The following is a 27,830-nucleotide window of genomic DNA, read 5'->3' as shown; positions in this document are numbered from 1 at the left end:
GACTGCTCCTCGTGCAACCATTAAAAACAATATATATCCATCTCCTTTTAAGAGTTTTATTTGATAAAGTTAATATCTAATGGTGGACAAAGCAGAGATGGGATGCAGTACAGGGGAATGTTAAAAATATGTTTTTATTTTATTTTCAAAGCTATGAGAAAACAGCTCAAGTGTTATTGTGGAGGCAGCCTCAACTCAGTCTGTTTCAGTGTGTTCTTGTTTTGTACTATAGGACAAAACAATTTCAACCTCAGCATAGTAGTACATAATCCCCATTAGTTTTTCTTTTTTCTTTCTTTTTTTGCTCCAGCACTGTCTGCTGATTTATACATTCATGCAATACAACTAAGTATCACATCCTGAACCGTATAGGTAGGTACTCCACCCCTTTATTACAAATTTAAATTGAAAGAGCAGATGAGACATTTTTTTTTTATTGTTGAGGGTCAACTACAGTGGTGTTATGGTGATATAAACCATGTAAAAGAAAACAGCAATGTAATATAAAACAAAAGACAATTTAAACATCATAAGTAAACGAAGCATGCTATGTCTATCCCTGATCATTTCCAAACATAATCTGAAGTGCACAAATGTGGGGAAATTAAACTTACATGCTACAACAGAAACCCATGAATTATAAATGGTTTAGATAACGATGACAGAGAAAACATTCATTAAATTGGATCCATTAAAATGCTTCTGTTTGGAACAACTCATTATAATACTGACAAAGAGACTAAGCATGAACTTAAAGGCACATGCTTGTTTTGCAAAAGGAAAGTTTATTTCCGTAGCACCATTCATCACTTGCTAGTGGAAAGTGTTTTACAAGAAAACAGTAAATGTCATAAAAATATTTTTAAAAAAATCAAAAATCTGGAAATAGCTGTGATAAGGAAATAGTAAAGTCTTGTTCAGAACATGTAAATGCACAAATATAAATACAAAAATAAACATTATTGTAATGTTTATTTTTACTCTGGCTTTTATATGGAAATTCAAATAGAGCATAAATATAATGCATATAAAAATTGTTAGATTGATGTAGCCTGCCATAAATAAACATACATATATTACAGAAGTTTTTTAAAAAATGACCATAGTTGCATTTCAACACCAACATTGTATTTTCCTTCTGGGTTCCATGTATTTTACCCATCCTTCCCTCCGTGCTCCGTTATTGAGAAGATCCGCTCCAGCTTTTCCGTGAAGCCGCTGACCCAGAAGGAGGGCAGGTAAACTGAGTCCTCTCCAGTTGCTACAGGTGGTTGTAGTATTCTCCGGGTTTTGATACAGACTTCCTTTCCGACTTTTTCCCTTGCTGTGTTTTTTTTTTCTTTCTCCTGCAGCTTGCTCTGTGTCTGGTTGAATTTGAATAGACTTTGAGAGGCAACGTCTCCGGTGTACAGCAGCAGGACAAAGTGCCATGCTTTGAAAACAATAAATATGGCGGGATTGAGGGATTCCACAGCCTTGGGAATATTACTTTTCGCCGTAATGTAGTTTTATACACGTATAGCTTTGTTTTGAAGCGGCTTTTTTTTTTTTCACGTGCAGTTTTCGATCCCCGCTGAGATTATTGGTATGATTTAAATATGCCCTTTCATCAGAGGACCATTGAGCCGCGCCGTGTGAGTCGGTTATCGGCGAGGGACGGCTGGAAACCGAGGGAAGGAAGCGGGAGACGCAAACTCCGAAGACCTGTTTTATACTCGTCTCTGGATGAGGTCGGCTGTCACACGCTGACCAGCTTAATCCAGCAACTCTCGGACCTTTCCCGACATGCCAGCGACATCTTCCTGGGCATCGAAATGGAGGCGGGGATGGTGTTCAGAAGGTCCTGCAGGATTCAGGGGCGCCTGCACAATCTGCAGAATGAGGTCCTCAAGTTGGATCCAAAGAAAGTTAAGATCCGTAAGTTCCACACGGGTTGCCTCCTCTCTTCATTGTAAACATTACACCAAACACCGGAAAATGCGCGGTGAATTGCAATAGGCTTTATTGTTGCGCTTAAATTGTTGCTGAAAGTTTTGTCGTAGTCATTTGGACAACTGGCAGCTATCAGACAGGTGTCTATATTCTGTTCAAGTCCAAGGTGACTCACATTTTGACTATTGACACAACCAGCGAGGACTGACCTGTGTCCTCTGAACACATTGCTGTCTTTGTCCTTCTTCAAACTTATGTTAATAAGAGAGGGCATGGAGTCCTTTCAAAAGTGATGGATCTCCTCTCATCTTATTGACCATCTGTTTGTAGAGCTTTGTTGGAGAACAAGATCACAGAAAGCCTTTCAGAGAACCTTTCGTCTGCTTCTTCATGCAGTTTCAAAAATGTCAACGAAGTTGGTCAGCAGAGGGGTAAATGGAAAATCAATTTATTGACTCCAGGGGTTTAATTTGTTTTGCTTGTCATCGTAAAGCTGCTGCTTGTCCAGCACAGTGGTTATATATTAACTCAGACAATGACTCATAGTTTGGTGCCTGAATTGTCTATGGAATGCCAAAAGTGTCACAGTATATATATATATATATATATATATATATATATATATATATATATATATATATATATATATATATATACACACTATATATATATACACTATATATTACAATAAAAAACCAACAAAAAACGATGTGCATAAATGTATCAGTTACTTAGACTAGTCATTTCATTACTTGAAGATTTCAAGTCGTGTTTTAATTGTATTGTTTATCAGCTGACATTTTAAAATACATTTTTAGAAAAATATCTGAAGTTAACATTGAATTCATTGAGTTATGAAATTGCTGGATAATTTTTTAATTTAATAAAATTCTGTGTAAACTCAAAAATGGACTCATGGTGCTAGAATCTCTGTGGAATGTCAAAAGTGCAAAAATCGTTTTGCTTTTTCTTCATTGTAAAATATAGGGAAAATGCGCAATACATGTGCACACTTGTTTTAAAATTATGTAAAGATTATCCATCCATCCATCCATCCATCCATCCATCCATCCATCCATCCATCCATCCATCCATTTTCTTGCACTCTTGTCCCTTAGTGGGGTCAGGAGGGTTGCTGGTGCCTATCTCCAGCTAACGTTTCGGGCGAGAGGCAGGGTAAACCCTGGACAAGTCGCCAGTCTGTCACAGGGCAACAATGTAAAGATTATGCAAAACCATTTTAGTATTTAATTATTTCATGGTTATTGTGCAACAGTGAGCCGTGAGATGTTTTGCTATGGCTTATCAAATGGACTTTTGTATCTAATTGGTTAACAAGCAGAGCGATTCCAGCACAGACCAGTTATATTGATCAGATTAGAGCTATTTAATGCAGGCAACAATCATCAGCTAAAAATTTTAATAAAATATAAAATTTGCAAAAAGGACAATTATTTAATTTATTTGTTTTAGATTTGTGATCATTAATGTACATTAAAGTAAACATTTAATAAGTTCTAGCTTATTCATCTTTCAGCACTCCATAAAAAGAAACATTAGGAAGTTCAGATATAAATCTGAAGTAAAAGTCACTTTGTGTCTGTGCCTTTAACTTAACCCTTTATTGTGCTCTAATGTTCATGAGCACGTTAATTATGGAATCATATTACCTCCTGCTTTCCAGCGCGGCTCTTTTGCTCATCTAATTTGCCTCTAAAGAATGCTACAAAATAGTGTTCAGACGTCCAGCCCTGATTCTACTAAGCACCGTTGAAAGATGGCGGTTTCGGTCCTGACTCACAGGCTTTTGTTTCCCCTTTTTTCTCCGTCCTTGTGACAGTAGTTGGTTCATCCTGTCTTGGGTCGGATTGTGAGTCACTGTCAGAGAGTCAAAAGTGGTTGTGGGAATTTAAGCTGAGCTGACGGATCCCAGACGTGAGTGAGAGTGTTGTATGATGAGCAATGCATTGGAAGACGCATAAAAACATGGGAGTGAAGCAGGCGTGTTCAAGGGAGTACACTCTTCTCTCACACACGCACTCACACACCATGACTTCTTCATCTCTAATGCAAGACCACGGTTTCTTCCCATTGAAACTCCTTTATGCTTTTTCATTGCAGCTGAAGACGAGGTGAGGGAGAGCAGGCAGGAATGTGGTGTGTTGCGTTGCAAGACTCTCGGTTGCCAGCTGAGAGCTCACACATGGCCCCAAGCGCAGCCCTGAGTGTACAGAAGCTCTGACTTCCAATTTATTACAGCACAGACCTGTCAGCTTTACTTTAAATCTTTCCGCACGTAAAGGAGAAAAACACCACCTGCCTTCTGAGGGGCCTTGCAGCGTTACTCCAGGAAGCCAGTGCTGCATTTGAATATGTCAGATCAGCTGGCGGCGTTCCGAATGAAAGTTGCTGTTAGCGTCGTGTGACTTCAGAGAGCAGAGGCAGGTTGTGGTATTGCCAAACTTATGCTGTTACATGTTTTCAAAGCTGGATTTGTAGTTCTTTCTATCTTTAATACTTAATCCGGTGTTGACTTTTGCTGGCCTGCGGTGTTGAATTAGCTGCATTACATAATGCACCCTTAAAGTTTGCATGTAAATATTTACCATTGACAAGTTCCTCTGGAGGTTTTACCTTAGTTCAGAGGTGGATCATATTACTGGTGAGGGGCCCCTTTATGCTGGAAGACCACTATTGAGTGAAGGGGCGGGGGGGTGCAGACATAGTAAATGTGTGTACATCGACTTAAAGTAATCAAGGTTGGACTGAACAGGTCAAACGGGGCATCTACTTTTGTGTATTTTGCTACCATTAATCCATTTGTGCTGAAGCAGAGGCCATCAGGGCAAAGTTCACAGGTCGTCCTGTGGAACGTCAGCGGGGGGAGGGGGGGAGCACCTGACACGCACAGAGTGAAGAGTTAAACAAAGCTGAATGGTCCAGCTTGGATTTCTGCTTTGGGCCAAAATAGCCGAGTCATCCGTATTTGGATAAACAGTGTTTCCTGCTGCACCCATATGTGTGAAATGAGGCGACCATTTTGTTTAGGCTAAACAGTAGCTTGAAATCTCTCAGTTGAAATCAGAGGATAGAGGAGATTACTTGAAAGACTTAGTTAAAGTCCAGACCAAAATGAAAGTAAGAATCACTGTCTTAAAAAAAAAAGTGCTCATCAAAGACACACTTAAAGCTGCAATTACAGCAAAAGGTGACTCTATAATGTATTAACTGACAGAAATGAGCAGAAATCCCTGCCACACTTTTTATATTTTCACTTGTAAAAACTAATTAAAAAGCATGGATGTCTCCTCCCACGACAGCACCAACTTTATGACGGTCAATCATACAACAGTTTTTAAAGTCTGTAGTTGTATGACACATTCAAGGAGTTCAAGGGGGTGTGAATACTTCTGCCAGGCACTGTATGTATCAGTGAGCACTGTTTTTAACTATACGTTTTACTCCCAGTCCTTCGGCCAAATATAGCCCTGTGTTGAACTGGGAGTGTTTTATTTTTAATGAATCTAGGTCAAACTGGTGAAGGTTAATTGGAGTTGGATGAGTCTCAGGGCTTCCCTGTCAGACGTCTTGATGCCCACCAGCTGGACGTTGGAGACACACACACACAAATTGACACACACAGTAAAAAGGAGACTTGTTTCCAGCTGACCCACTAACGCCAATAGTCCATCTTGCCTTTCCCTCGCACTCTTCCACACCGAGCATTCCTCCTCTATCCCTCAGATATTTATAGGCGCATGTCTTTGCCCTATCTTTCATCTGCTCCATGCTGTCATGTTGAGGGTGTGTTGCAATGCTAAAGTGTTCGTCTAAGACCCCTTGTGTGTCTGTGGGACCATACACGAGTGTCTGCTGATGGACAGTTGTTACTTGGGGAGGGACTACTCCGGTTGGGCTGCAAAAACTCGCTTGGCTGAGATCCAAGTTTGTTTTCCTTGCAAAGCGCTGTCATGCCTGGATAAGCTAATCACCGTTTTGTTTTTATTTCTTTTCCGGTTTGCCACCCAACGATGCTCATGCAAGCCGCATTTATTCCTGCTTCACTTCTCGTTGCTCGCTGTTCACTCCGTCTCACCCCGGCTCCCCGCCTTTCATTGATGGCAGGGCAGTCATTACGCTGACAGAATCCACAAGTCGGTTCCCACAGAACTCGCTCCAGAGAGAGGAGCCTGGCCTGGTTCTGGAGGTCGACCTGCTCCCACGGCGAACAAAAGGTTCAGGTCCAGTTGTACGGACGGAGAGGGATCAGTGAGAGGGGAGATACACGAAGGGGGGAATTACTGAGAAAGAGCCACAGCTTTAGGAGAATTGATAGGGAGGCGATTCTGATGTTGACTGTATGACAGAGTTCCAGCCTTTTCCAGGTACAGAAATATGGAAAAATAAAAAAAAATGAATATGGAAATATGTCAAATCTTTTTTTTTTTTATTCCTTCTATCCTGTCTCCTTTGTGTTCTTTTACCTTTCCCCCCTCCTTTTTCTTTCTTGTTTCTTTCTTTCCTACTCTTGTCCTTCTGCCCTCCCTTTTCTTTTATTTGTTGTTTGTGTCCCTTTCCTTTTCTCCGTTTCTTGTTTTTGTTCTTTCTTCTTTGTTTGCTTGTGTCTTTCCTTAATCTCTTTCTCGTGTCCTTCTTTCTTCCATTTACTTGCCAATCATCCTTCCTCTCCAGGGCGCTTTTGGATCTCCGTCCTTCCTTGTGTGATACCTTCATTCCTTTGTTATGCTTCCTATCTTTCCCGTCATCCTGTTATCTTTAGCTTCCTTCCTCTGATTTTTCCTACTGTACATTCTTCCTTACACTCTGTGGATTTTGCAGGTTTCATTTTTACATTCTCAACAATGTAGAGATACTTGATTAACTTTATGATTAACTTTTAGACTTTTAGAGTTCGTGTGTGTGTGTTTGTGTGTGTGTGTGTGGGTGTGTGTGTGTGTGTGTGCGTGTGTGTGTGTGTGTGTGTGAAGTTCACAGCTGCCCTCTCTCACGCTTCTGTTCAGACCTCCCTGAATTTGGATACAGTCCTGTTCAACGCTCAGAGGAGTCCAGGAATCCTGGCATAACACACTTGTTTGTCATCATCCGTGGTGCTGACAACAGTGGCCTTGTCTAATTTTATTCAGTAAAAACCTTCCAATAATTTTGTGGGCCCAAAATAAAATGACAGTGTCTGTTCACGCTGACATGACTGGGTGTAAAACAAGGTCTGAGCTGCACTGTAAACTGGTTCACTTTGCAAAGCGCATATATGTTATTTTCTTTTGTTTTGTTTAGTTTTGTTTTATTATAGATATCCACATACGCGTAAGTATGTTCCCACATTTAGAGAAGCCACATGTGGGACTGGTCTGCTAGCTCCTCGGTAGTTGAGGTTGCTGTGGGGTAATAAGCGACCAATAAGGAGACGGTTTAATCCCCGCTGCGGTGATGGTTTTCAGAGAGAGGACGAACCGAGAGTCCCCTGGGATGCTGGATCTCGCTTGTTTTGATGTTTTTCTAAAAATCTCAGCTTCCACATGTTCATCGTTTTGCACACGTTAGATTCTTCTGTTTTACACAAGATTTAGAAATGCGCTTGCAGTTTAACGCACTTCTTTCACAACTGAGAGCCAAGCCGGTTTAAAAAAAAAAAAAAGAAAAAGATATGGCTTCACTAAATTTGGAGTCAAACGTCGTCATACCTTCTATAAGTCAAAATAAGATTTTAGTGGGGCTCATCGGCAGATTGTTCTGCCATTACAGTGGTACCAAATAGTTGAGGTTTGTTTAATTACATTATTTTTTTTTCACTGCAAAAGGTTTTATTTAGAGTGCAGTTGAAGAGTTCCAGTTTGAGGTCACGCTGCAGATTTTTACACAGCTATTGTTACGGAGGAAAAGTATCAGACACAACCAGATGTTTGGGACGAAATACACTTCCTCGAAAGACAAACGGGAGCAGAGCTGCCAGCAAATCTCTGGTGAAAACTCTTTATGACAGATGAGCCCGGATGATATTTTTTTTCCCCCTCAACTCCCACAGGGCAAATTAAAGGCAAGACATACTGTCCAAGAGACTGGAATGGTGCAGTAAATATAATTCTAAAGAGACGATAGATTCTTTAAAAAAAAAATAAAAAGGTTCAGTGTTTGCATGTCATCTCTAACTAGAGATGTCACATAATGCATGCTTGTATTCTTTTCTATCTGTTGTCATCCTTTGTCTCTCTTTTCTTCATATGATTTCCACAGCGCTCCTCTCTCATCTCAACCATTTTAGCACTTTGATGTCACGCTGACCACAACAAAGACGAGCCTTCTGCTTCCCTTCATCTTCTGCTTGCTTTGACTCTTTCATAATCAATTTAAATTTTCATTCTGTGACTTCATTTTTATTTTACAAAAAAAAAAAAAATCCTTCCCCATATTTGCTTGTTTTTGGCCTGAATCCTTCTTATTATTGTGTTTGACGTCCAGAACTGTTCACCAGCATGCCACCGCAGTCGCAATCATGTCAGAAGAAGTATGCGCGGCCTGTTTTTCTGCTTGTGTGAAAATGATTAAAGTGGCTCACACACACACACACATGCACACACACACAGATGCTTTACTCTACGTTGCTCACAACTTTTGTGGGATTTCTACATTCTCTTCCGCTAAAAAGTCATAAAACGCTGCACGATAGAAGATTTTAGTGGTTTTTAATAAAATATTCCAAATTATTTGAAATATCTTGAACTGAAACCAGTTTCCGGATAAACAAAAGAATTAAATGGTTTTGTTTTTCTGTTGCTATAGTTGATTATGTCACAGATGGCGCCATTACTTGGATATGTTTGTGTGTAAGATAATCATATGTGTTGGGCTTTAGGCAGCTTGTGGTTTCCATGTCATCACTTGCTTTTAATTAACACAGAAGAGACAGTCGTTATTCCTACTGAAGGTAAAATAATCGAATACGTTCATTGTTAATATCTTGAAAAGGTGTTGTTGTTTCAGGATTTCCTACATAGGCTTTAGCAAAAGTCTAAATTTCAACACCCGCTGAACGTAGTAGCCTCATATGAGCTAATTGTTCGGAACAATTGACCTTTCTGCCTCTCTGCTCCTTATAAACTAGCACTAACAAGTTGATATTAGCTAATTAATTAGTCGGGCTGCAGTCCTGCCGACTTTGGTCTTAAAATAACTGGCTTGACAAGGAGCAGTGGGTTTTATTGCTATTGTTAGAACGGCATGGCTATTTGTGTTTTGTGGCTGGAAATTTTTCCAAACAGCTTAACTTTTCTCTCTTTCTCATTTTAAGCCAAGGAAGAGTGTGGTAGCAACAAGTGGGGGAGGGGCAACAAAGCAGTGTTCTGTTCTTAATACAATCTAAGGTCAGAACTTGTCTCTGGCACTTTTTACTGAATTGTTTTAATTGGAATCGTTTTAATGGAAAATGTTGCTGGTTCTATAATCCTTTATATCAGCAATCATGCCTATTTCAAGTTCATGCCTAAAACACAGAAAACAGCAAAATTACCACATGAAAAATTATATTTGGAGTACATTTTAAGGCTAAACTTGGTTGATATGTTTGCATTTTTTTGTTGTTTTAGATTTGCATGATTGTGCTGGAGAAGAGGAGGATTCTCCAGCACAACCCCGATGCCACAGGAGCCTTAAATCACTAAGGAATATTGTCTTTTGTTGTTGTTGCAGACTCGATAGCTTTCACATGTGGATTTTGTTTTCATTTGTGTGTAGTTATGCAATTTATAGTTTGACTTGTCTGTCTGCCTTGATATATTGGATGTTTATCCTGTGACCAGGAAGAGATGAGGGGATATGGAGTTCAACACCGGCTTGTTTTTTTTTCTTTCTGAAAAAGTAGAAAGGTGTCACTGTTTCAAGTTTATGTTTTTGTTATTCAAGTGTCACCAGAGTGGTTTGATTTACAGGCAGCGTAGGAAATACTAATTCACATGCACGCAAAAGTTTTAATCTTTGCGTAAGTGCATGTTAGGGTTAACCCTTTAGTGGTTTTCCCATTGATCCTACAATACAATACCATCCACTGTGTACAGCCTATCTTAAATCTCCTTCATACAAATAATCATCTAAGGGGGAAAACCCCAAGTTCGGGATCCAAAACAGAGCCGGAGGTCCACATAGACTCATGGTTATGTTTTACATTTGCAGAGTTTTTGTACGTTTGATTGTAGAAGAAGAATCATTGAGTCTTATCAACTTTACTTTTAACAACTTAAATGGTTCACTACATCCAGTGTGGAATATTATAACCCATCAGTGGTGAGTACAGGAGGGAGACAGGATGGCAGACAAACATGCATCTATTCTATACAGTATATGATGACAAACGGCAGCAGATGGTGGCTCATATAATAGGAGCTTTAAGGCTATTGTTGTCCTGCATTTGCACTTTACTGCACTCACTTCTATATTAACTCTATGGAAAATAAACAACGGTTTTTATTTTTATAGAAATCAGACTTACACACCTATGCATTGTGACTGAGTGACTATTACCGGATCCATCTTTGTTAAGGACGTTAGAATATGTTTTATGTAATTATATCAGCACTGGTGGAATGAAGTCCATAGTGCAAACCCGGAACCTTCTACTGCTTTGGATGAAACATTTGAATTTTAAATCCAGATACAGACAGATGAGAAGTTGGGGTGGAGCCTCTTTCGGTTATATTTGGATTGGCAGAGAAGTCATTGCAAACAGCTGTTGGCTGAGAGTTTTCAGACATAAATTTAGTCCTCCAAACATCGGTGACCTCGCATAACTTGAACTTCCTCAGCTGAATAAACAAGAGGAGCTAATACGAGGGTCGCTAAGTTGTTTTGTTCTTTCGCAAGAGGCCATTTTTACACTTCAGTTTTCATTATTTGTGCATTCCATCGTTTGCATGGAGCAATGCCACAGTTCAGTGGACTAGCTTTATTTTAGTTTAGGCTAGATCCAGAGTTCTGTGACAGAAAAGTCCCACCTCTATAGGTCTATAAGATCTTTTTCATCAGCTGTCACCACAGTGAGGTGATGATGGCGGTTTGAAGCAGGGTGTTGACAGTGTTGAGGTGAGCTCTGTTTACTGTTGCATCAAGAGCTTTGTAAGGAGAGAAATCCCTTCAGGGTGAGAAAGTACCACATAAAACAATTCACTCCACAACTGCTACTTACTTTTTTTTTAACATGGCAAGACTTTTTTCCACTTTAATGACAAAAATAAGTTATCACACCCATAATTTAGCTCTCTTTAAAAAGAAAAAGCTTACTTCATGTCTGCTACCACCTTGTATGTCTGTATGTTAGTCAGACCAACAGTAAAATACGCTGTTCTCAATTCTTACTGAAGCGTTTATCATCATCATATTGTCATATCGTAGTATAAATACCGCACCCTTTACTGTAGTTTATTGAGTGATTGCAGTTTTTTTCCCCTTTGAAATGTTTGTTTGACATTGGCTTGGTCTTCTTGAGATTCTTGGAATATAGCCGGAAGTAAAAAAATGCTATGATTTATGGTACATACACACAAATTATTTTTTTTTAAAGTTGTGTAACATGATCTATTTTTTTTTTTGCATAGAAAAACAAACAAGTATTGAGACTGGTGATAAATATAACTGTGTAATTATTAAACAGACTGGGGTTGTGCAATGTTAGGAAAAAAATAAATTTTTGTCGAATACTGTAATGACATCACTCAAAAACTTTTGGAACGAAGAACCTCACAAGTTAAGTACAACTTGTAATTGTAACATATGTAAGAAACAGTGAGCGAAAAATCCAAGTAGATCAGGGAGTTAGCATTGATGCTAGCTAGGTATATTAGCTAGCATAAAGGCTGGAGACATAAAAGTCTCCAGCCTTTATGCTGGAGGCAACAACATTACTTCGGTGATTGACAGACTTAAAGTTCCCACAAAGTAGGTACGAAAGAAATGGCAGGTATCACATAGTTGTTACTAATATAACACCCTGTATAACTGTGTAGAACCAAGTCGAGCTCCCTCAGCCTTTTTCTTTTCCCCAATTTCAATATTGCCAAAGTTTTCCGCGAGTTTAGCAGGTTAGAACTATGGGGGTAAACAAAGTTGGAAAGTCCATTCAGCCAAGTCCAAATATATTTTTGATGAACACAATGTCAATGCATGCCACCTAAAATATTCCACAAAAAATAGCATCCAAGTAGTCCATTGGCGTAGTTTATTTGCAGAGTATATAGTAGTGATTCACGTCAAATGTCATCTCAAGTCCAGTTTGCATCAGAAGAATATAAAGTCAGCTTAATTCAGTAACATTCCAAGTGAACTGCATACATCCCAATTTGGTCCTTGTGAAACACTGAAGAAGTTACGTTTATTTTCCAATTGGTGAAAGGTTTTCTATCTAAAAAAAACGTAAAAATCAGCTGATTTCCTTGAGTTACTGACTTTGGCACAATTCCTCCTGCTGAACAAGCATGTGGCGACAGGGGAATTTTTGATTGTGTCCATGAAGTGTGATTGGAATAGAGGTTGAAGCAGGAAAGGGCTCATCCCAACTGGACTGTTTAATGCATTAGTGAGAAAGGTGAGTAGAATATGAAAAGACTTGCTTATTTCTGCTGAGCTTATTTTGAGCTTTCAAGGTGATGCAAGACGTTCCTGTCAAAAGTGAAACATTAGGAGTTGCTTTAGGGCAGAACATGTCTTGGGATGCTCAGCATGGGATGCCTTGATTGTATTGCAAAGGTTGCGAAAAGATAAAGTAATCAATAAAGCCTAGAGCGATTTCTTTTCTTCAATTAGACTTTTACCTTAAGGGTACTTGGAGGAGGCAAGGAGGGAACTTTCAACATACAGAGGTGTGTTAGATGTTGACATAAATCTGCATTTTATTTAGTTAGAAATGCTGCACATGTTTTCAGTTAAAAATAACATGTTTGGACATGCTGATCCATTCCTCTCATGGTTCTAACTCTTTTCATTGTCATAGCTCTGACTTTTCTGCAGACTTGGCTATATGCAACTTTACAGTTAGTTTTTTACTGGTAATTTCTTAATTAATGAAAAAAACAAAACAAAATCAGCTTTAATGTTATGGTTTTATTTTTCCACCCTTTTCTTGATGCTGGTCCTCTGTGTTTCATCAATCTTCCCACTTCCCTGCAATGCTGTGTCCCACTAAAGCATGTGCCTGTGTGTCTCTTGCTCTGTGAAATATGACATACTGCCAGTTGGAATCCCAATTGGCCACTGAATTTTTTTCCCCAGAAGCAGTTTGCGCTGTCTGCCTTATCTACAGAGACTTCATTGTGTGGGGTTTTTTAAGGTCATGTATGGATGTGTGTTCAAAACTTTAGATCATTTCAAAGCTTCCATCAGAGTGATAGAAGAGACGATTATCGGTTTACAGCTCTTAGTCACTGTCAGCATCTCCTGTTTGCACAAGATGTGGTGTCGGGTGATTTCATATGTTTGGCCGGAAGTCGTAGTCAGGTTGGTCCTTCTTTTTAAAGTCTAGAAATCTGCTTTCCAACTGTTCTCTTAACCTATAAGAGAACACTGCTGTACAGAAGGCATGGTTTTCTATATAAAAAGGTCTTTATCAATGTTTGTTCAGTATGGCAGCATTCAATAAAACATGTAGTGAGAATTACCAAGTGGAGGACGAAGAATTAACATCCCTTATAAATATGATCTACAGAGATGCACTGAAAGTATTTGGCCTTTTTCCTGTATATACACAGACACACACACACACACACACAAACTTTAATGAAATTTAAAATTTGACACGCACTTTGAAGCTACAACCGCTTAGACTCTTTTAGGAAGACCGTCTATAAGGGATAAGATTAAGCACCGATGCGGGACGAAAAGGCTTGCCTAATAGTCGCTGTTCTGATTCATCCCTAAAGTGCTCTGTCAAATTGAGGTCAGAGCTCCTCCACAGTCATGTTGGGACAGATAAAGGCCATGACCAAACCTTTTCCCATTGGTACTCTGCAGCATTAAGATTATCTTTACCTGAAACTTAACCCCTTAACCCCAGCCATAATCTCATCTCATCTGCACACTGAACCTCTGACAAAGTTTTCAGGTGGCAACCTGAAAACCTAGACCCATCCATTTGTTTACTAAACAGGAACTTTGGAGTTATTTAGCTCATGACTGCAGAAAGTTGCCGACCTCAACAACCTTTAACCCTGTAAAACTGGGCATTTTTGTACGTGTGTTTTTTTTTCTGAAAAACCTTTCCCGTAACCTTTCAGTAGAACATTTTTTGTTAAAACGTGCTGTGCACCTGCTTAGGAGTGAGCTTCTTGAATCCAGCATTTGCCTGTGTGCTTTTGAGAGATGTCCTCTCCTACCACACAGTAAAACTAAACTTTCAGAGTCACTGGTGAGGATTACGATGAGGATAATTTCATATAACTACAGAGTGGTTAAATCTTCTTAATCCCTGCTGGAGTCTGAACAGCCGTTAATGGGAGCAGAAAAAGAGTAAAAAGATCAGACGACAATAGCTGATGGGAAACCAAGCGTATATATGTCTACAGATGTCTTACCTGTTGGTTTATAGGAATTATGGCTGTGGAAGGACGTAATGATGGATATGAGTAATTGCATGTTGCTTTAGGCTGTTGTAAATGTTGACTTCAGTGCTTCCTCTGCAAACCATATCCTCCGAATATATTAGGGTCTGTCTGAGCTTTTTCTGCTGCTGTTGGCTTGAGTTTTCTCCGCTGTGCCAGTCATTGAGGTTTTTTCTTGTCTAAACATTCTGAGGATGCCAGATTTAAAAGAAAGAAGGGCAAAAAAAAGATGTTTTGGAGACTGGTGGCATTTACATCACAAATCCGAGTGTCGAGACAAAAGGGGTTGAATTTGAAAATAGGCAAAGCTTTGGGCCACCATCTTGAGTACTGAGGTCACTGCCAGCTAAGGTATGTTGTCTCAACTGTGTGTGGAAAGAATTTGGGTTCATTTGCAGCATAGGAACCGGTTGTTGCAATTATATTTGGGTGTTTTCTTTCATATTCAATCTTTAGGCTTGCCAATTAATAGTTGGTACACCAAAGCTTTCGTTGTTAGGTCAATGCATTTACCTTGTTATGTTTGGCGTGTATATTTGCACACTGGATTATGAGTCAAAGGAACTGAAGGACTAGCTGCAGGCTGCAGGACATAATGTACTTCTGTGGTACCAGCATATCAGGTAACTATTGTTGTCAGTCGCATCATCTTTGCTGTTTCATTGGATAGTTTCACTCATGTTGGATTCACTGCTGGCTCTGATGGTTTCTAGCTGAAAGCAATTTCATGTGTTCTGGTTTTGTGTGTGTAAAGTTTCAGTGCTTCTCCAATATGATATGATTAATGTATAATTTCAGTCAACATTTTCTCTAACTTTGCTTTGTCCGTCCAACCATCCATTGATCCATGCCAACCATCCTAGTTTAAGGCTAATTTCTATTGAACATCTGCGGTAAATTCAGAACTTTCTGGCCACAATTGGCCTGAGAACACGACTAATTTGAGTCTGAAAAACTTGGAATTTAATGTCTACAATATGGGGAAAAAGCAAGGATTAGCCAGCAAATCGGAGGTTGATTCTGTTAAAAGAAATATTTGTGGGGGAATAAACCTTTCTTCTTCTTTAGATTCTTATTCTACTTTTCCGACACACACACAGTTCCACACACACACATCCCTCCTTCGTTTGATCCAGTAGCCTGAGTGGGGCCCCAAAGCTGCTAACAAGGCCGCACCACATAAAAGAAATCCCCCACCATGCCCCTTCTACACTTAAACACCCTCAGCCCCAACAGCGTGGCTCTAAAGTCTGCTAACGCTGAACTGAATCTGCCCGATCAGCTACATCTCCAGGTTTACAGGCCTGGAGATGTAAACCTCCAGGCCTGCAAACCTCCGCCTTCATCCTCCTGGGACGGTTGGAGAAGCTCATTCTAGAGGCTCTAAGGTCCTGAATGAGACTGGGTTAGCTAGGCAGGTAATGATCCAAGTGAGAGCTCTTGTTCTTCGGGGAGCAATGCTGTGCCCCCACTGAGACCTCGCAAGTCTGGAGATGAGACTAAGGGTCTTTGTTGTCGGAAAAGCGAGGCAGTGATGAGTGGTCTGGATGGAAATGTCAGATCCCCCAGGGCTGAGAGGAAAAGACAAATCTATCAATCTTTCTGTTTTATTAATATATTTTATGTACAAATCTGGTCTTTGTGTTTCTGTCGTTTTCTATCAGTTTTGTTTGCTGTGTTTTCTCACTCTTTGTCTTTTAATCGTTTACCGAACTGAAATGCTCACATTAGTAAAATAAAAACATCACGGAAGCTTATTTAACCTCAGGATTTAACCTTTATATTGATGAAAGCAGTCCATAATCTTTAGGTGTGTCTGAAAACACACTTGTGGTGGCTATTTCCTGATACCTCATTGTTATTCTCACGTGCAAAACAGACACAGGCTGCTGGGATGTCCACCTCTCTGCCCTATGTTCACTCTGACTCATCTCCAAAGAGAGATTAATCCCTCTTCCCTATTGTCTTTTTTGTGTCCTTTTAAAGAGCAGATTTTGCATTTGTCAGAGAGAGAAAAAAAACAGTTTCTCATTCCCTTCAGCTGACCAGCATAGTCACATAAGCAAAATGTCACGATGAGCACAAAAACAGACATTATGACTGACCTTATGATCTTGCAACATACTGAAAACCCTGCTACATTCCTTACATAGTGTCCTGTGAAAGGGAGATGGCCAAAGTGTCATGTAACAAACCAGTACAAGCCATGAACTTCCATGTATTTTGTTGAGATTTTTGTAACAGACCAACACAAAATACATATTGCAGGTGGAAAGAAGTGGATTTATAGTTTTTAGATGTATTTTTTGCAAGTAATCTAGAAAAAGTGGCAGACTTTTTTTGGGATAAATACTTTGATGAGCTACCTTGTGCAAGTTTCTGCTGTTGAAATGACAAATATGAAGGAGTTCTAGGAGTAGATGTGAGATAAGGAACTCTAGTCTCTGAATAAAGGAGTAACTCCTTTTACAGTATTTGCGCAAAAAAAAAAAAAAATCAGACGACTCCATCAACTTGCTATTAAACATTGCTGCTTTTTCTTTGCTAGTATACAATGTCTAACACTTAAATTTCAGCTATTGAAATTGAGTTTCAGGACTCTAACTTTAGGCAGCAATGATTTATTACCAAAAGACAGAAGTTTTTTTTTTGTTTCTTTTTTTACCATTTTATCATCACATCAATAAATGCCACTAAACATTAAGGCAAAATGGGTTTATGTGGCCCATCCCTGGTTTAAAAGCTGAAGCAGAAATAAAAACTGCCAATGTTTTGCATTTGCCTGATGGAGAGTTGACAACCATATTAAGCAACACAGATGGGCAACATGTAACCAAAAGAAGAGGAGTGCTGTTATCTAAAATGCTTGAGTAATTAAACACTTTTATCAATCGATCTTAAGCGGAAAGAAAACAAATACAGAATCCTATTCTCCATTCGTAGCTCTGCTTCCACCCATAATATTCCTCAAGTTTGCAAAGTCTGGTTTTTTTTTCTTGACAGAACCAGACTTGTGTATTTAAAAACAAATCAAATTCCATATGTATTTCAATTGACTTTTGAAGATTTAAACACCACCACAATGTTTGCACATACGCAGAGAAAATGCTGAACTGCAATCGGCTGAATCAGTCGTATTAAAGCAGGGAAGTATTTAACTCGCAAGGCAGTGTGCCTTCAGGAATAGGGTTGGGAAACACTGCCTGCTGTCTGTATGTTTCTCAGCAGTTCAATTGAATTCACATTATGATTCCTTTTCAAATCTTTTCACCTATTTTATGTCATCATCAGACAGGTTCTATGAAAGGAATTTAATTCAGTTTGAGCAATGTTAAAATGTAACTTAGATGTCCAAAAAATGGTCTTGGTTACTGTTAATTTTGCAAACAGGATATTTTTTCCACAAAGGACCGAAGTAGGTTTTCCTTCTGTAAATAATGCTATGTGAAGAGGCTTTTTTCAATTTCCTCAGGTTACTCAGTTATTGAGTGCTGGATAATCATTGGTGTAATAAAATAACATTTTTAAGAATCACAAAATGGAAAGTTGAAAGGTTATGAAGCGAAGAAGGATGAAGTGAGATTAGCGGAGAGGAAAGACGATGCAGGGGAGTGTACGGTAAACAGCTGCTAATGGCCTAGATAGGTTCTTAACTGGTCAGGGATGAAGTGTCTGTTTGTGTTGGAGAAACTGAGAAGGTCTTCAGGAAAACAGCTGTTTTCTACTTCTTAAAACTGGGGCCGTAAGGTCAGAGGGACCTCCTCATAACCATCTACGCTGTCTATGCACACATCCATACACTCCTGTCTCTGTTCCTCATGTGGAAACCCAACCCAGTTGTCCTCTCATGTGGTTGTGGGTTGTGCTGGGGATGAGAGGGAAGGAGGTGACACTGGAGTCCTAAGCAGCTTTCCTCTCTGCTCCGCTCGCTCTCTTTGTTTTAGCTCATGGCTTCCCCAGCTTGGGGTTCATATTTATCGTTTGGTTTGAAGCAATAGAGCAACGTGCGGTTTGGCCACGACCCCAATAGTTTCCAGTTTGCTGACAGAATGGGTGGAGTACTTTGGGTGTAGTTGACTAAGTTTTGCCACATGTGCGGTTAAGCAATTAAAGGTCGCACCCCCAATATTTCTTCTGACCCCTTTTTTTATCTCTCACAAAAATTTAATTTTGTTGACAGGTCATTGTCTATTTCTGTAATTCTTCACATAAGAGCTTTAATTTGATTACCACTTCAAAAAAAGGGGGCATTTTTTGTAAATAAATGTTTGATTCTTCTTACAGTTAACCTCTGCATGTTTAATTGTTTTGGCCTACAAAGTCGACTCCGTACTCTCCCCCGACCCCGTCTTTTTTTTTTTTTTTTATCTTTTCTCGCCATCACACAGTCTCACACAGAAGCCCATTGTGTGACTTCAACTCTGCAGGAGTGCAGTGCATGCCCCAGTCAGCATGAAATGTAGTATAACCACAAAGCACATACACACACTAACATGCTATATTCTTTGGAGCTGACTCTGTCTACATTGGTATCCCATTCCAATAATGTGATTTTATTGTAATGGGATAGTTGTTTAGCAAATGTACAATATTGCCTTAAATACACCGGATATAGCAAAATGCTAATTTCCTTACTACTTGAATCTTGTCAAATTTCTAATGATGCTACAAAATAGTAACTTTATGGTTAGTTTTTCAAACTGGGCATCACTTCTCGTTAATGCAGAGTTCCTACAGTCTCTGGAAAACTGAAGAATTTGAATTCAGTACTTTCCAGGTCTGGAAAAGTAGGGGAAAAGAAAACAAGTGTGGAAAAATAAGGTTTGCATTTCCAGACGCTATTCCAATGTATAAATCTTTTTTCCTCCCCTTGTTCTTTGTTTTTTTTTCTTTATCTTCTTTCTCGCCTCTACTTTTCTTCATTTCTTATCTCCCTCATTCCTTCCTTTTCTTTTTGTCATGTTCTTCCATTCAAACTTCCTCAAATTCACCCCTCTTTCCTCATTTCCCTCCATTCTTCTGTGGTCATTCCTTCTTTTCTTTCTTTGTTCCTTGAACCCTTACTGCCATCCCTTTTTTGTTTTAATATTTTTATCCTGACTCCATTTATTCCTTCTTTCATTCACTCCTTTTCTTTTATTCCTTGTCTTCCACTTTCTTTATTTCACTTCATGTCCTTCCTCCATTTTTATCTTTGAGTTCTTCCATTCCTCCCGTTCTTCCTTACTTGTGCCCTTCTTTCTTCTCTTCTTTTCTGTTCCTTCCTTGTTTCCTTATTCCTTTTCTTATATCCTTCCTGGATTTCTTTTTTTGTGTGTCCTTCCCTCTATTCACATCTCATTCCTCCCATTGTTTCTTCTTCCCATCTGTTTTTCTTGTCCTTTTTTTTCTTACTTTAAAGCTTGCCCAATGTAAAAATATTTACCATAAATGAATGGTGAACTTTAACTCTAAAACAATGAGTCTCTGACATGATGTGTTTATGAAATCCTAGAAATATGAACCCCATTTCTCCTGGTAAATATTTCCCATTGTCTAATCATACCACAAAAACGTGAAGCTATTTTCTGCAGATGAATGTATTGTTTATCAGGTGTTTGCAGATAATGTCAGTCACACCGATAAGTGGCATTAGTCTAAATGTTTTGGTTTTAACACACATAATTTAATTGTTATTGCTCTGTCTGCATCGTACATTAGGTTTGTAAAGATGTTACATAAAATAATTAATGCCCATCAAGCAGACAGGGAGACGTTTACATAAATTAGCACCAAAAACACACGCACACGCACGCACACACACACCACACACACACACACACACACAGTGACATGTTTCTGCAGCACATCAAATAAAGAGCCAATAAATTAATGCATGACATTTGGTTTAATTCAGTTTGTTTATGTAGTGTCACATTATATCGAATGTTACCTTAAGGCTATTTATAAGACAAAGAGATCTATTTAATATTCAGGCGTAGAATGTAATTACATTCAAACTCAAGACAAATCCTGGATTTTCCACTGGATTACAATCATATAGTCACATAGCTACACACACAGGTCAGTCCTACATCTGATGCAACATTGGGAAATGTTACCGCTTATGCTGTATAATGCCAGCTGGTAAAACCAGGTGTTGGCATCGACTCTTTAGCTTTGCAGCAAAGACGACGGTGAAAAGAAACCACTCCTTTTTAATGCAGACACTTTCAGCAGAACCGGGCTTTGTTTCCGAACGGAAGCAGAGAAACCTGGAAGCACTGGCCCAGCTCCAGTATTTATGTGAAGAGCGCACAGAGTTAATGACGGTAAAAGTTTTGCCCCGTGACTTTATGCAGGAAAGAGACGCAGCTGCAAATGGAATCACTGGACCAGGAGCATTATTTGCGTTAAAGAAAAACGGAACACATCAATTTCTGCTAATGGCGTCAACAATGACTTCGTCCAAGAAAGAGCAACAGCTAAAAGACCTGATCTCTGAGTTAGGAGTGCTTTCTATTGAAAGAAGCAACTGTGTGCACAGAGTTAATGGCAGAAATAAAGTTGGAGACTATTCGGTTTTGTCAGCTATAGGGATTAAAGAAAATGTGAGTAGAAATCTGTGTGTATGTTTGGATGGTTTCCTTTTCTGTCTTCATAAATCTAAATATCAGCTCACTTTATGCCACCGTTCTATACAGGTAGAGGTCAACTTTATCTTAGCTCAGCTTGGTGATTCCAATGCATATCCAGGATTTATGGTTGTTGTTACAGACAAGTGATCCCTGTACTATGAAGCACAGGGATCACAGGGTAAAAAGGTGCAACATAGATGCACCTTTTTACCAAAATGGGCTGATTATATGTTTAAATGCTGGATTCAGTGATGGATGCATGCATAGAATCAGAGTTATTTGTTTCTCCGACTACAGAAATGAAGCCTTTCAGAGAACAGATAAATCCTGCTTTTTTATGTTGCCAGCTTATTGTTCTACTCCGATGTTCAAAATCATAAAATTAAGCATGCAGACAGTGATCAATGAGCAATGGATCATAAAAGGAGCACCCTTCTGCATGCTGTTAGTGAATTGTCCTTGAGAAATGATCGAGTAGAGCACAATTATGTCTTTAAACTTTTCAGAAAAGCAACGTTTGGAGTCCTGTCTGAAAATGCTGACAGATTTATAGCACAGTCTGAATGATTTTTAGAAAAAAAACAAGACACAGCTTTTTGTGTCTCAGTTAAGATCTCAGCTTTTTGTCCTCAAACACAAACCAGATTGTTGTTTCATTGTTTCTAACGGTGCAATAATGGAGGAAAGTTGGAGGAGAGTGATGCATTTAGAGGTAAATTTAGTGAAGAAAGTCCTTAAACCAAGTTCTTAAAATATACTTTGCTAGTGAAAAGAATTTATTTATTATTTATTTTTGAGCACAAATGGTGCACCATTAGTTGGAGCATGGTGCAACTGAAATGATTTGTGGACATTAGGGCATATCTCTTTAAAAACTGATTGCTTGTTTTTTTTTTTGTTTTTTTTTTTTTGATATTTAGATTTAACCTCGTCTACCTCCAGCCTATTCCTCGTGAACTTCTCCTTTGTCAACCCTACAAGTCCCAGCATCCTGTGGGAGATGGCGCTGTCAACTATATCCTGTTCTACTTCCTGCCCCTGCCGCCATCCTCCTCGTAGCTCAGAGGAAAAAGTGCTTTTAATCAGACAGCTGCCTCATCCAATTGCGCCCCTCAGATTGTTCTTTGTGATTGTCACTATGTCCAGCAACAGGATGTGACACGTCTCTCGCAGTTGTTTCCTGCTGGATCGGAAAACGAGCGCGGCAGTGATGGATTTGTCTGTGGGGAAGGGTTAGCCGAGAGGCTTCCGCGAAGCATCACAGGTTGTGATTAAAGCAAACCATAAAAAGCAACCGGTGCTAAACGTCGGTCACTTGCGTAATTATCTTTTGAACAAAGGATGGAGTTGACGGTATTTAGAGGCAAACCTGAAATGACGGTATGCAAGATGGATGTGGAGCTGTATAAGCCAATCGCATCGTCTCATTACGACGGGAGACATTGTCCTGTGGGATGAGACTGGAGATGTGGGCATGCAGTTTGTGCAAAAGTATTTTGTCACATTACAGTTGCAGCCTGGAATCTATTTTATTAGAAATGTTAGAGTAACACAAAGCAGTGTAGTTATGAAAAATACTTGGCACACAGGTCAACCTGGAAACAGCAGAAGTTTCAAAGCAGGATGTGGCTATTAAGCAATATCCAACGCTTAGAATGTCTCAATAACCCTAATTTGAGGATCGCACAACTACAAGCCTAAAAAAAGAGCTTGACCGTCTACCTAAGCTGACAGGTCTAACTAGGAGAAATAAGCGAGAGGTGCATGACAACTTGGATGAGTTGCAGGAAAAACAGATTAGGTGGGAAAATCTGTTAACAGGAACACGATTAGCTATGCACTATTGGAAGAAAAACCTCGAGGAGCCTCATTTGCGATGTTCTAAGTCACATTAGGGGAAACAGCAGAAACGTAGAAGAAGGCTTTCTGGTCAAATGAGATGAATTTCGAAGTTGTTGGATTGCTTGGAAAATGTTTCATGTGTAAGAAAACCATCACTGTTAAGGCACCATGAGAGACGGCTCAGATCATTGAATGAACTCAGTTTCTGCAGAGTCCTGCTTACGACTTAATTTTTTTGTTTGATGAAGCAGACGCACATCTAAAAGTTACAGTACACCACTTGTGTTTGTCACTTTGGTTTTAATGTGGTAAAACTTCAAGGGCAGTGAATTTTGGAAGACACTTAACTTTTTTTTTTTTCTTTTCCCAGTACATATAAGGAGGCAAAGTACCAGCCAGGTTCACCCTCACAAAGCAGATACACATCAAATGAAACCTGCCCATGCATCAGGCTGTATTGTTCTGCAGCTTAGTTCTTCAAAGAACCTTGAAGTATTTGCCATTGACCCCCAACTTGATATCTCAAAGGGGGCCGGAGGTCCCGTTAAACTTGACTAAGAGAGCTGCCTTATGTCACCCTGGCAACCGCACACTGTGGCAGATAGCGACCACATTACTGCAGCAACCCTGAGTTTTGCAAGGGGTCACCATTAGGGGCTCCTATGAATTCACCACTCGCCGTACACCCCCTCTTCTTTCTTCATAACAGGTTTTTTGATTGGTCAGCGTGTGTGTGGGGGCTCTTCACACATGCACTGAGGCAGTGCAGAGATTGGATGCCGATTCGTGTGTAGCCTTAGAATTGACGTCGTCCTGCCAGTGTTATGTGCATCAATCAGGTAACATGCCTGTCAAAGCAGGCAGGATTTTATCCCAAAAGCAGAAGAAGACCCCCTGCACAGGTACGCATCTTTGTGCATGTGTTTCTTTGGCTGAGCATCTTGGCAAATACTTGCTTATAAAACATTACCTAATAGAACACATTGTTTAAATATGAAGCAGTCTTTTACCAGGGACATGGTGCGAGTTCTGTGGGGAGAATGCAACTACTGAGAGAGTGAGACAAGGAGCTAAAGTAAGAACAGAAATGTGTGGACTGGAAGACGGACAAAAAGACGACGGTGATCAGCAGGAGCTGCAGTGTGGGATCTGAGCTTGCATTGTTCAGGCTGGCGGTGTGCAGGCAGGACAAGGTCAGGACTGAGTTGAAAGAAGCGCGCGAGAATGAATGGAGACCAGCGAACTGGAAGACGGACTTTTCATTGCTCTTCTCTTAATAGATGAAATTCAGCTGTGGGGCAAATTCATGCCAGAGGTGATGGTCCTTCATGTATTTCTATTCTTTTAACATTAAAGACAGCAAAGTGTGAAGCTCCATTTATAGAGACTTTTCAGATTTGCTTTTTAATACATGCATCTTCCAATGGGAAGATCATTCTCACAGCTGCAAGTAAGTTAGGTGCGTGCAAGAGGCGGAATATGCAATATTTGTCAAATCCTGAGACATCAGATGTTAAAGGTGCAGATGCTGCACTAAGAAATTTGTATCAACAATTGACACAGTTTGAGGTGCCGGCATTATTATTTATGAACATTGTCTGTATTGCCTTTATTAGAGAATGTAGGAAGTTGACTTAGAGATTTCCATATGTCTGCACGCTGAGCATTTGGATAAAGGCTGAAATCTCTGAAGGATAAAATGGAGAATCACCTTGCTGACACTAAAATGGCAAACTACAGATCTTCTTTACACAGTAACTTCTTCTGCCCTGAAGAGTGCCTGGCTTTTTGTGACCTGTTGATGCTTACTTATGGTGTGTTGATTGTTTTTTTTTGTTTTTTTTAATCGTTCACTTGCAGGACACAACTCCTGTTAAATGATCCCTGTTTTTCCCTATATATTAGCCTTCTACAAACGTTATCAAGAACTGGCTGTGTTTGCGTGAAGATTAATTAGAAAATCATTATTATACAGTCCTCTGATAAAATGTGCATAAATGAGGGAAAGTTACATACTTCTGTTTACACATACTCTTTAATGGCCCTTTATCACTGCATGAAATGGCATCATCCAAAAAATAATGGGAAAAATCAAGAGAATTATTATCTGTGTACTCTTTTTAATATTTGCAACTATTATATGACCAGTTGTGAAAAGCAAGTGTTTTAATTGTCCACTTGGCTGACCTAGATTCACCTGGAAGGATAACTCAGCTGAGCAGCAGCGACTGCCTGGTCATGTCTCATTGTAGCAGCAGGAAGAGTTCAAATCATCCGTATCAAACCCCCGGGGAGTTTTCATCTTTGTCCTGATCACTCACACACACACACACACACGCACGCACGCACGCACGCACACACACACACACACACACACACACACACACTCATAATGATTTACCAGCTTTCTCCAGTCGACTGTCCACGCCTCTGAGGTGACGATTGTATTCATCAACACTTTTATTCATTTCTTTTTTTTAAACAACCTTTCACATGAGAGTAGTTTCTGTTTTAGCTCATAACTGACTTAGATCTTTACATTCGGGTTGACTTTTCTTTTTTGAATTCACCTTGGTGATCATTTTGTTTTTTTAAATTGTTACCGGTTTTCTTGCCTTTTCTACGTGTGGTGTTTTCCTGTGGCCATGAACAGTCATTTCTCCAAAATGTTCCATCAGCGACGTTTTTGTTGTATCACTTTGTTTTATTTTTAAATAAACTTAATAGGAGGATATCAAAAGCTGAAACATCTCGCCTTTCCTCTTCCTCTTTCTCACACTTGAATTACTGAATATTTAAGGGTTGTGTCACGTCAGCTGGTTTCCAGCATCAATGTAGCTTGTATAGGCCTTGACATCATGAACTATTTAACTTTTGCACACAGAAGGCTTGACTCAGAGATCATATTTCACATCCGGGAGTTTGTATTTCTATATGTGCCGGCTGCTTGCTGTGTTGCTACTGTCCGATTAGATTTAGAAATGCAGCTGCATTTCCTGATGCTGTTACATTGATTTCATGTATAGTTTACAAATGTTGCTCGTAAAAAAACAAAAAACAAAAAAAGCTGTCCTTCACTGTATGAATAAGAGGTTGGATGACAGTAGCAGTAGTATTTTTATGACAATGATTCAGATCCAAAAATTTAATGATGTCGTGAGTCATTTCATCCAGGTAGCTTCAAAGAGTCATTGTGGGTAGAGGTGCAGTGGGGAAGGAGAGTCTCCAGTAGCAGTCAGTCTTGTAGCAAATCTGATGAGGCCTCTGACTGAAGCACAGCTAATCCACCTCATTTGCTTTTGCTGCTTCTCTTTGGTCCGCATCAGGTCACATGGTTAAAACAGGGGTTGGAGCCATGGATGTGATATTTGCTAGCAATAATAGTCTACATGTATAATAGCCAATTGCTTAGTTGCTAATTTTGCTAATGCTAGTTTGGAAAAAAAAAATGGATTAACTGAAAATGTGAAATTAAACTACAAAATCTTATAAAATCTTGTGGATCGGACACAAATGTTTTTGGTTTTAAATTTTCACCTGATCATTGTCAGTTAAGTTAAAGCTCAGTTTAACTGATTTAAAATTGTGTTTTGCCTTTTTTTTTCTTTTTATATATTTTTCCTTTTAAGTAAAGTGTTGAGGTTCTTTAGTGTATTTTCTTTGATTTTCTGTAACATACCCAGGCTAGCCTTGCCCCAGTTTGCAGTGACATTTATCTCCTGTCAAGTTCAAAAGGACACACATTATACATTTGAACCAATGCATCTTACAAATAAACAGACTTTTTTTTTCTCTCCACATGAACTTCACCCTGCTTTCGTCTGACCTCTCTTTGACCCTTCCTCCACATCTCAATAGGTAAGTGCTTTATTTATCTGACACTCTGTAGTCCTGTGAGATTAGCCACTCACACTCTGCAGTGCACTCTTTTGAATCGGGATGTTTTTATCTTTGTAGAAAGCCAGATGTTAAAGGAAAAACAGAAACTCTGTCATTTATGCTTTCCCAGATGCTTCGGCGGTGGCTGCCGAGCCAAAATGCGGAGCTGATTTTCTAACTATTCAGAATAATTAAAAGACCATAAAGTGGATGTAGTCAAATACCCTGAACTGGAAATTACCCGTTGGGTATCTTCACTGACATGGGAGCAAAAACTAAAAACAAAACCTGTTATCTGTCAGGTCATTATCTTTAACGTCGGGTACATTTGGAAAGCCTTTAGGAGTTGCCCAGAGAGAATCCGTTATTCATGCTGAGTCATAAAACGCTTCCTCGCTGCAGTACTCTGACCCGCTCTCACACCCCTATGACCCACATCACCCCTCTTCACGCTGCTCGTCTTCATGTCTCCCTCTCCCGCCGGCAGTCTCGAGCTCCAGCTGACTCGTCCAACCAGTCTGACTTGTCACTTGGATCCAGATTTACTGCCCATCCCATTATTTTCACATGGGGAAAAGAAGTGGGTTTTTTTTCTTAAGGAAGTGGAAACCTCAACTCTGAGACCTTAAGCATCTGGGCGGTGCACGGGGGGTCAGGAAGGTGTTGAGTGGGCATCCTGTTTTTTTCTTTTCTTTTCTGTTTTTCACAGGTCTGTGACATCATTGCCTGTTTGGATTGCTTGTTTTCTGTTTTCCCAATTGGACAAACAAGGAATATGTTCTGTGCGTATGTAAATATATCTGTGTCTTTTTCAGTGTTTTGCTTATTGAAGATCAGTTTAACTCTACTCTGTTTAGTTTTTTTTTATTAGCTTGTCATAGGTTTTCATCCGAAAAGTAAGGATTTCATTTTATATAACTAGTTTCCAGTTATCTGTCAGGATGTGTGTGAGACGGATCGTTTT

The 27,830-nt window shown here is 39.5% G+C and overlaps 1 protein-coding gene across 2 annotated transcripts in view; it reads left to right on the top strand.

Moving 5' to 3' along the window:
- Positions 1 to 1,359: 1,359 nt before the first annotated feature.
- The window catches only part of nhsl1b (NHS-like 1b), a 95,248-nt gene continuing 68,777 nt past the window's right edge, over positions 1,360 to 27,830 (top strand). For both annotated transcript variants that reach the window (XM_008397785.3, XM_008397781.3), the window contains exon 1: positions 1,360 to 1,917. In XM_008397785.3, the coding sequence (XP_008396007.2) occupies positions 1,599 to 1,917 (319 nt within the window). In that variant the 5' untranslated portion in view covers positions 1,360 to 1,598. The remainder of the gene's footprint in view (positions 1,918 to 27,830) is intronic.

Source organism: Poecilia reticulata, chromosome 21, assembly GCF_904066995.2.
Source record: "Poecilia reticulata chromosome 21, P_reticulata-male-v2, whole genome shotgun sequence".
In the NCBI taxonomy this organism is placed as follows: domain Eukaryota; kingdom Metazoa; phylum Chordata; class Actinopteri; order Cyprinodontiformes; family Poeciliidae; genus Poecilia; species Poecilia reticulata.
The sequence above is the reverse complement of the archived record's forward strand: the minus strand, read 5'-3'. Positions and strand labels throughout refer to the sequence as shown.